The sequence below is a fragment of the Dermochelys coriacea genome, chromosome 6 (genome assembly GCF_009764565.3).
Source record: "Dermochelys coriacea isolate rDerCor1 chromosome 6, rDerCor1.pri.v4, whole genome shotgun sequence".
In the NCBI taxonomy this organism is placed as follows: domain Eukaryota; kingdom Metazoa; phylum Chordata; order Testudines; family Dermochelyidae; genus Dermochelys; species Dermochelys coriacea.
Window position 1 is genome coordinate 42,955,143 of NC_050073.1, and position 11,086 is coordinate 42,966,228.

The 11,086-nt window shown below is 40.6% G+C and overlaps 1 protein-coding gene across 10 annotated transcripts in view; it reads right to left on the reverse strand.

The window, feature by feature from the left end:
* The window catches only part of NAV2 (neuron navigator 2), a 642,916-nt gene that overhangs the window by 118,117 nt on the left and 513,713 nt on the right, over nucleotides 1–11,086 (reverse strand). For 9 of the 10 annotated variants that reach the window (XM_038406029.2, XM_038406028.2, XM_043516356.1 and 6 more), the window contains 2 exons: nucleotides 10,840–10,948; nucleotides 8,628–9,017 (listed from right to left, as the gene is read on the reverse strand). In XM_038406029.2, the coding sequence (XP_038261957.1) occupies nucleotides 8,628–9,017; nucleotides 10,840–10,948 (499 nt within the window). The remainder of the gene's footprint in view (nucleotides 1–8,627; nucleotides 9,018–10,839; nucleotides 10,949–11,086) is intronic. The other variant, XM_038406030.2, reaches the window with a different exon arrangement.

The following is an 11,086-nucleotide window of genomic DNA, read 5'->3' on the forward strand; positions in this document are numbered from 1 at the left end:
TGTACACATACTGAGATGTAGAAAGCAAAAGGTTCAAAGTTGCAGAATGGATACACAACAAAAAGTTTGAATGTAGATCTTCTTAAATCATACAAACCTGGAATAGGCTTCTCATGCTAAATGGCAAAACCTATGCTTTTAGTGCCATCGGAAAATGAGAATTACACAATTACACAAACTGAACTTCAAATAATGTGCAAGTCAAACAGGTTCTTATTTTAATCTTCACCAACTCACCTCTCCTTACTTCTTGTAGGCACTCATTATCTGTAACAGCAATCATTTTTACTGAAAACAGCTAAGAAAGCAACCATTATTAGCAAGAACTTTTTTCTTAGGTTGTAAAATATATAAGCCCTTCTTTTCCTTCTCCCAGAAATGTGCTCACCTTGACCCTAATGAAGGACTGACAAACCACGTGCAAAAGGAAAATAAATTCAGAATCTAAGATGCCCTCCAGACAATAACTAGATAGGCAATGAGAGCATATTGCAATATCAATCAATCGAGGCATCAGGGCTCTCCTGCTGTAAGAGCTCACCTTAAGTGATCACTCTCATTACAGTGTGTATGGTAACACCCATTGTTTCATGTTCTCTATGTATATAAATCTCCCTACTGTATTTTCCACTGAATGCATCCGATGAAGTGGGCTGTAGCTCACGAAAGCTTATGCTCAAATAAATTTGTTAGTCTCTAAGGTGCCACAAGTCCTCCTTTTCTTTTTGCGAATACAGACTAACATGGCTGCTACTCTAAAACCTGTTATTATGCAAGGCACTGAATTTAGCTGTATGGAGTGGAAATCTATCAACTTAATGAAAAAACTCATACAGATACAGACAGACATCATCTTCCTTTCTAAATGCAAACAGATGGACATCATACCAAAAGGACTGAAGGTAAAAAATCCATTACAATCTACATATCACACAGACTATGCTGACAACTTATGCCACACACTCTCAAAGAAACTGCGGAACCACCTGATCAACATCCTCTACAGTAAACAGGGAAAGATTAAGAATGAGCTCTCAAAACTGGATATTCTCATAAAAAAACAACCTTCCACACAAACTTCCTTGTGGCTGGACTTTACAAAAATTAGACAAGCCATTTACAACATACACTTTGCTTCTCTACAAAAGAAAAAGCACACTAAACTATCTAAACTACTACATGCCACAAGGGGCCACAACAGTGGTTCCCTTAACCCACCCAGCAATATGGTTAATCTATCCAACTATACTCTTAGCCCAGCAGAAGAATCTGTCCTATCTCAGGGCCTCTCCTTCTGCCCTTCCACCCCCACGAACATGATACAGTTCTGTGGTGACCTAGAATCCTATTTTCGATGTCTCCGACTCAAGGAATATTTCCAACACACCTCTGAACAACATACTAACCCTCAGAAAGCTTCCTACCAAGACTACAAAAAGAAGGATTCTGAGTGGACTCCTCCTGAAGGTTGAAACAACAGACTGGACTTCTACATAGAGTGCTTCTGCCGATGTGCACGGGCTGAAATTGTGAAAAAGCAGCATCACTTCCCCATAACCTCAGCCGTGCAGAATACAATGCCATCCACAGCCTAAGAAACAACTCTGACATCATAATCAAACAGGCTGACAAAGGAGGTGCTGTCGTCATCATGAATAGGTCGGAATATGAACAAGAGGCTGCTAGGCAGCTCTCCAACACCACATTCTACAAGCCATTACCCTCTGATCCCACTGAGGGTTACCAAAAGAAACTACACCATCTGCTCAAGAAACTCCTTGAAAAAGCACAAGAACAAATCCGCACAGACACATCCCTGGAACCCCGACCTGGTGATGATGGATGCCCCATCATCTCAGGCATTGGCACCCTGACAGCAGGATTGTCTGGCTATTTAGACTCCCTCCTCAGGCCCTACGCTACCAGCACTCCCACCTATCTTTGAGACACCACTGATTTCCTGAGGAAACTACAATCCATCAGTGATCTTCCTGAAAACACCATCTTGGCCACTATGGATGTAGAAGCCCTCTACACCAACATTCCACACAAAGATGGACTACAAGCCGTCAGGTACAGTATCCCCGATAATGTCATGGCTAACCTGGTGGCTGAACTTTGTGACTTTGTCCTCACCCATAACTATTTCCCATTTGGGGACAATGTATACCTTCAAATCAGTGGCACTGCTACGGGTACCTGCATGGCCCCACAGTATGCCAACGTTTTTATGGCTGACTTAGAACAACGCTTCCTCAGCTCTCGTCCCCTAATGCCCCTACTCTACTTGAGCTATATTGATGACATCTTCATCATCTGAACCCATGGAAAAGAAGCCCTTGAGGAATTCCACCATGATTTCAACAATTTCCATCCCACCATCAACCTCAGCCTGGACCAGTCCACACAAGAGATCCACTTCCTGGACACTATGGTGCTAATAAGCGATGGTCACATAAACACCACCCTATACTGGAAACCTACTGACCGCTATACTTATCTACATGCCTCCAGCTTTCATCCAGACCACACCACACGATCCATTGTCTACAGCCAAGCTCTACGATACAACCGCATTTGCTCCAACCCCTCAGACAGAGACAAACAACTACAAGATCTCTATCAAGCATTCTTACAACTATAATACCTACCTGCTGAAGTGAAGAAACAGATTGACAGAACCAGAAGAGTACCCAGAAGTCACCTACTACAGGACAGGCCCAACAAAGAAAATAACAGAACGCCACTAGCCATCACCTTCAGCCCCCAACTAAAACCTCTCCAATGCATCATCAAGGATCTGCAACCTATCCTGAAGGAGACCCATCACTCTCATAGATCTTGGGAGAAGGCCATTCCTTGCTTACAGGTTTCAGAGTAGCAGCCGTGTTAGTCTGTATTCGCAAAAAGAAAAGGAGGACTTGTGGCACCTTAGAGACTAACAAATTTATTTGAGCATAAGCTTTCGTGAGCTACAGCTCACTTCATCGGATATATGTGAGCTGTAGCTCACAAAAGCTTATGCTCAAATAAATTTGTTAGTCTCTAAGATGCCACAAGTACTCCTTTTCTCCTTGCTTACAGACAGCCCCCCAACCTGAAGCAAATACTCACCAGCAACCACGCATCACACAACAGAACCAGTAACCCAGGAACCTATCCTTGCAACTAAGACTGTTGCCATCTGTGTCCACATATTTATTCAGGGGATACCATCATAGGGCCTAATCACATCAGCCACACTATCAGAGGCTCGTTCACCTGCGCATCTACCAATGTGATATATGCCATCATGTGCCAGCAATGCCCCTCTGCCATATACATTGGTCAAACTGGACAGTCTCTATGTAAAAGAATAAACGGACACAAATCAGATGTCAAGAATTATAACATTCAAAAACCAGTCGGAGAACACTTCAATCTCTTTGGTCACTCGATTACAGACCTAAAAGTTGCAATTCTTCAACAAAAAAACCTTCAAAAACAGACTCCAACGGGAGACTGCTGAATTGGAATTAATTTGCAAACTGGATACAATTAACTTAGGCTTGAATAGAGACTGGGAGTGGATGGGTCATTACACAAAGTAAAACTATTTCCCCATGTTTATTCCCCCCACCCACCCCCCCACTGTTCATCAGACATTCTTGTCAACTGCTGGAAATGGCCCACCTTGATTATCATTACAAAAGGTCTCCCCCTACTTCCCCCCCGCTCTCCTGCTGGTAATAGCTCACCTTAAGTGATCACTCTCATTACAGTGTGTATGGTAACACCCATTGTTTCATGTTCTCTGTGTGTGTATATAAATCTCCCCACTGTATTTTCCACTGAATGCATCCGATGAAGTGGTCTGTAGCTCACGAAAGCTTATGCTCAAATAAATGTGTTAGTCTCTAAGGTGCCACAAGTACTCCTTTTCTTTTTATAAAAATCTTGTTCATGTTACTCAAAACATAAGCAAATCCATCTTCTCACTCACTTCTCTAGTAAGGCACTCTTATCTGCTGTACTATAGACACAGGGTATTAAAATTCAGCTTTGATAAAACTCTGCTTCAGTGATTGCTTTGGCCTATGTAGTTTATGTGGATATATCTCTTCCAAGGACCTTACACAAGATAGACAATCTGCCAGCTAAAATGTATTCCCAATTCTCCATCTGTGGCCCTGTTTAATTCTGGTGACAGCAGGCCACGAGAAAGCCTGAATTCCCAAACTGCTCCAACCTGCTCTCCCTTTGAATCTCCCTCCACTTCAGCTCTACATCCTCACTTCACAATCCTTGTAGGAAGATCATTAAAGATCACAAAGCCTCAAATAAACAAAGATGGATCACCCCCCAATATGTGTGTGCATGTGTACAAACACACAAATAAATTCATACATAAATAAATGGAAGGAAAATGAACATCCTAACAAAAAGGAGATTGGGGTAAATTGCCCTTTCTTGACAATTAAACCAAAATCAAGGGGAGGATGAGGGTGTCACAACCAGGACTCGGATTGCTAGAGCAGGAGTCAGAGTCAGGCCAAAGCTCAGAGCCAGAAGTTAAGTCAAGGATCAGGGCCGGAGTGAGAATCAGGAGTCGAGCCAAGGGTCAGAGCTGGAGACTAGGGCAGGGATGAGGAACAAGAACCAGCAACAGGCAGGGAATCAGGAATCAGGGACAAGTTAGGAAAGCAGAGCTCAGGAGTCAGGCAAGAAGGCAGGGTCCTATGTAGCAGCCAGACAGAATTCACTCAGCTGCACAGACAACTTCCGGTGTCTCCTTCTGGCTTAAATAGTGCAGCCAGACCAATTGGTGGGACCGGGCGCTTGTACAATCAGGACTTTCCTGGGCAGTGCCACATCACTCACCAGTCACTAGCAAACTGCCAGATGGTGGCTGGGATGCCAATGCTGCTCGCAGATCTGGGTTCAAGACTTGTGGATCCTCACATCAGGTCACAAGCCCTTTCCAGTTAATAGCACTCTTCAGCTCTGGGAGAGGTTAAAAGTCTCCCTAAAATTACTGCTTTGGTTTTGAAGTAGATAGGTTACATGATTCCAAGCCTGGAGCTACACAGCCAATAGGAGTTAATAACTAGGGAGTGTGATACAGAATCTTGTTTGCTCCCCGCTCCAGGAAAATTCAAGTTCTCCGCTGCTGCTTTGTTTTGTCAACTTTTTGGTTTCCAGGAGAAGTCAATTTCTCACCTGGATAGGTCAGCCTGCTGCAGATCCAGCACCTGTGGTCTTCCTAGGTTAGCAAAGGTTTGGGAGACCACAGATATTTTTCTGCTGGATTAGGCCATAAGGAATGGCACTCTTTCTAGTCTTATGAAATCAATACTAATTTCTGCCAGAACCCTTCTTGAACAGAACTGGAAGGCAGGAAAAATGGAACTTCCCATGACCTGGTACATTTAAAAGAAAGCCTCAGGAACCAAGGGCTAAAATGATTTATTTTGGCTGTAACAAATATTTTGGCTTCCTTTCCTATCAGTTTGCCAATAAAAACACAGATCCAAGGTTTTTCAAACTACAGCATTGCAGCAATTTTGAAAATGACAAAGTGAAATGTATACCAACTAATAAAGGGCTATTCATGCTATAAATGCCTTTTTGTGCTGTTTTCTATATTCTGTAGCATAACTTAGAAAAATATCGGGCTTATTTGTCCTCCAGTTTATCTTAAAGAGCCATTGTGCAGCAAACCACATCAATGCTGTCTTTACAAGCAAGCTCTCTCACTTCTAGATCCTATATTACCCTTGTCCCACTGAGATACACTGCTATCCCATTTTCTGTTGTTGTGAATAACTCACATCAGGGAAGGTGACTCATGACACTGAGGTTACAAAACAATCTTTTCTTACCGAAGACAGCAATCCAGCATTATTAGGTGTCAGTAGGATTCACTGAGGATAACACCCTCGCCTCAAAGACACAAGGTTCAAGTCCCCAGTTGGTCCTGGGATCATATCTAATGCTGTAATTTCAATGCAGTATTGGAGGATTGCCACCTTTCTGATGAAACCTTTCTGAAAGGTTTGAGCAGTTGGAGGAAAAACCCTACCATATTTACTTATAAATGTGTGCACATTTGAAGTTTGATCAGTCACAGAGACAATGCAGTACTTTGGAGACACTCTTTAGAATACTATTGTATTATTTTATGTGTATTGCATTGTGAGCTCCATTCTAGACTGTTATTCAATATTTTAAAGGCTAGTGTTATATTTTTGAACTTCAGCAGGTTCACTGCTATATAGTAGTACAGGGTGACCAGTTAGTACAAAGTAACAAATTATATGTGGAGATCTATACAGTCACTAGTGTCTCTGGAAATGTATGTCCAGGACCTTAAACCCCCCCCCCCCTTTTTTTTTTGCCTTTCATAATTACATCCTTGTTTGTAAGATGAACTTCTAGAATGTGAGGTACCCAAGCTGGCAATATCAGCTTATGATTCTGCTGAGGACAATTTTTAGTTCAGATAAAAGAAATGAACTTCCTGAGCAAAACATTAGATGGAGCCACATACAGTAGCCTTATACTCATGGTCCAGAATACATGACAGCTCTCTGCAGACAGTCTCATTTATATTGTGAAAAAGGTGTAAAGATAGAGAAAACCATAGTTCTACCAAGGTCATTCTTTTTCACTAGACAGGCCTACCCTACTGTTCAGCAGGCATAACCTGAGAGAATAGATGTTTTTGCCTTAAACTCGTTACTGTCCACTCCTATCATAATCCGTGACTTGCTACAGATGAGATGTTCAGAGGGCCAGCACTAGACCCATGCACCAATCAAATTCTCAAAATAGGGCCCAAGTAGGACTAAGGTGGTGACGTCGGTCTTCCGGCTACACAGGGGTATTTTATCGTCTGAGAATAAACTTCTCTCAGTTATATAACTAAAACCAGCCCTTCCCTTCAAATTACATTCACTACCTAGAACCCACACAGATCTTGCACTAGGGTCTTTTATAATGACCACAGCAATAGTCAAAATCATTTTCTTTCTCTTCTCATCAATTTTACAAATCCAGTTTGGGGTGAAGGTCGTTTGTCTTGAGGAAAGAGCGGTAACTTTTAGCACAATAAACACTGCAAAACAAAGGTATAAGCTGCTTTATTTTGTGTAAACATGGGTGATTTTAGGAATGTGTGTCTTTGTATATTAGCAACTAATAGTTCCTTATATAAAATAGAGAATTTACTACTTCTCGAAATAGCTTTCCCATTGGATTCTTTAGTATATGATCCCTAAAGGAAAAAAGAAAATGTAAGTAAAACTCTCTGATAGAAAAGAGTGAATTGGAGGTTTCCAGGTTAAATTTGCTGAACCTTGTTTCATAATAATGGTTGCATATTGGCAAACAAACAGCTGGATTCTAGCTTTCTGTTTCAGTAAGAGGCTCCAAATCTTGTGACAAAGCCATTACTACTATAAACAATACTAAACTGTTAAAGATTTTAAAAAAGGATGTAATGTTGCCAAAAAAAGGAAAAAAGACTAGTTATAGAAAAATTATCATGTTCACATCAATGATCCTGAGTTTTGTAACATAAATCAAATGCTGATGTATTTACATACAAATGAGTTTCCCAGCCAAAGAAATGCTAAAATATTGACTTAAAATCTTAGTTTCTTAAATCTTAAAATCAAAGTTTAAAAATTGTCCATCATTTAGAATTTCTGCATTTTCATCAACAACTTGTTCCTTAAGTTGCATCTTGCATACTAATTTTTTCCCCATCCACTGAAATGCAAAAACACATCCCTTTGGTGATCTGAAAACACATAGATGTTCTACTGCAAGTTCAGAGAAATCACCGGGATCCACAGACAGCAAATACTTTCAGTTACAATGTAAAAAATGCCACAATTTCACCATCTTGTGGGGACACTGAATACTGCAGCAAACATCTGACAACCATTGACCCTCATTCAGGAAAGCATTTAAGCAGCCCACGAGTATGTTCTTTTTCAGGAACACACTAAAACCTGCTTAACTTTAATCATGTGCCAAAATCCCACTGACTTCAAGAAGAATTAAGCACATGATTAAATGATTTGCTGTATACGAATGCTTTCCTGAAAATGGCGCCAGAGAGAAGAACCTATGCTACATACACACTTTGCAACATTTACTAGAAATATGTGATTAATTCACTTAAAATTCAAATCCTTTCTTTTTCCTCACCTGAAATTTTGATTACAACTCAAACTGAAATTTTGTCAAAGTTTGAAAAAAGTTGGGATTTTACCCCCTACCATTTTCAAACACGTCTAACAATTTGAGGTTCCGTCTAGACCTTAGGTGACAAGATTCCATGGGAAAGGATCTTCCTATAAGAGTTCTAGGTCAGGCTGGCAGAGTCAAGAGATTCAGAACTAATCACAGAAACTTCTGATTTAAGTGTGAAAGGAAGACAGAGACAGCATGAGTAAGACTCTAACCACCACTCATTCAAGTGTGGCTGGGAGCTTGCTCTCCATATTCCTATTAAAAATGGGCACAATCCCTTTACTACCTTAAAGTTGCCATTTAAATGGATCAATTTAAAGCAACAGTATAAGACTGAAAAATGCACAGTTCCATTATGCACGAAGAGCCAAATTACTTTTACTTACCCACTCGTAATGTCATCAGTCCTTATATTCTTGCCCAGAACATCGCCATCACTCATATAGCCTGTGGCATCCATGCTGATGCTTTCAAGATTTATTTCATCACCGCCCTTCTCTGAGATGTCCATGTGACAAACATTACTACCACGGGATGCTAGCTGTCTCCTCAAAGGTGCTGAATACATATAACGCCCAGACTCAGTGTTGATGAAGCGGCTGGCATTGGCTCTTGGAGGATACCCATTTCCCATTGATGGAGCATCACCTGCCTGAAGGCGGGGGCTGGACTGCCCAAGTCTCCACGATAAAGGTGTTGGTCTTCCAGTCAAGCTGAGAATACTGCGACCGCTTATTTCAGTAGTGACATTGGTGTCAAACGTGGTCTCCAATGTGCTTAAAAAAACCCAATTGATTTAGTCTTCACTGACATGGTATAGAACCATTAGATTTCAGGTCATGCTACTGCATACATCATAAAAGAATGTAACTTCCAAATAGTGGCAAAGATATAAACTGCAGTTGACACACTTAACAGCATTTGCCTAAAACAAATCTCTTCATGTATTTTACACACCTTAACAACACTACTTTAAAAATAAAGGGTCTCCCTAACCAGGCCATCAATGTTGTGTTGGGGAAGGGAGCAGAAAGAGAGGGGGTTATTTATTTATTTGTATGTTTATTCATTTTTGGCATGGGTTCTTCCCAGTATCCAAGCACAACTTTTCCTCTTTCAGTCAAACCTAACCCATAGTTGATGCTGTCACCATTCCAGGCAGGAGGCTTAAGCTGATAAAAATACCACTTTTGATTTTGAGCAGATATTTTTATGATCCCTTCTCTCCTTTCGAGCTGCATTAACAAAATAATCCATCATTCTCGAGATGCTCAAGATAGCTAACAATCCTTCTGCCTCTCTCAATGAAGATTTAAGGGGAAAAATAGTTATATAAAGATTAGACTAATTTCATATGTTTTTCCAAACTTAAGGATTTTGTATCTATTTACACAGTACTTTGATTTTCAACTTCACCTCATGACCACTAAATATATTTTCTAAGGCTCAAATGTACACTATACTCTTCATGCCTGTATAGGCGAGTATATTGCTTTCCTTCAATGACAAATGCTAATATAGGCTGTCTATTTTCTCCTCCTCCTCGAGAGCTGCAGTTTCCTCTCCCAAACCAACCCCAATTTTCTTTCTGGCTGAATATACATACTGTTACCCTCAGTTATACTGGACTCTGGCTAAAATGGACTAAATGGGGTCAGGCTACTTACAGCATGATAAATCCTGTGGAACCATGAGCAGGCCTTAGTATCCTGTGGCTACAATAATTAAATCATAATGAGCTGTCACTTTAATCGAGACTTTAAAAGGAGAATAGATGCACTGGGAGTTCATCTGTGGAGGCATTGGCACTGGCTTAGCCAAACTACAAACCTTCATCTGCTGAGCTCATTTAGGGCTTCATTCTATGAAGGGCTCAGCAGTCAACTGAAATTGAGGAAGCAGAGCACCTCACAGGATGAGGCCCTTCCTGCGGCCAAACATCATATTCTCCTAAGCCTCTTGTTGAACATTTAAAACAACAGCTCATAGAACGTTCAAATGTAATCACAGCTTTTGCTTATCTTGAGCATATTTTAAATATTACTGGAGATTTCTAAATACTGCTTTACTAAAAAAAATTGTACATACACATCGCTAATAATATTATAAAGCTTTGTTTGTCCAAAGACCAGTTAGGAATCCAAGTTATGCACTTTATCAAGTAGGTCAAACACAGTTCACCTGCTTGTTTAAACAGCATATTATAGATCTGGGGAGGGAAATGCATTAAAGTCACTCATAAGTAAACCAAAGTAACATTTTAAATGGTAACCTTTGCACAATTCTATTCAATCACCACCTAATGTAGTTAACAAGCATTGCTCTTTCCATGACTATTTTTCTATATCCAACCATCCTGTTCCCTGAACCACCACCGCTTGCTTACTCTTCATAAATCTTGATAAATACACTAAACAAGGATCAGAAGCTGTGCTTTCAAAAAAAATAAAAAAGAACAATAAATGCTTAGCCAATTTAATTTCCTCCATTGTCAGTGTTAATCATTTTTGCAGGGGCACAACCCAGCCAGAGTCGGGACAGGTAATATAAGAACACAGTTATTTCACTGTTCAATAAAGAAGCAATTCATGCCACTACCTGTGAGAGACCTGGGTTCCCCTTAAGCTGGACATGGTCTCCTCTAAGTTCTGTCGAAGATCAGCAATGTTCTTGACGGTTCGCAATCGTCGAGTTTCTGGATCCTCCCCTATGAAACAACAGACCTTTAGAAGGAAAGAACTAGCTCATATTAATTAGCAATAGCAAAGACATGCATTATCATCTCTTCACGGCTCTGAGTCAAGCACAAATCCCTGCCTTTACATTATTTAATATCCCACACTAA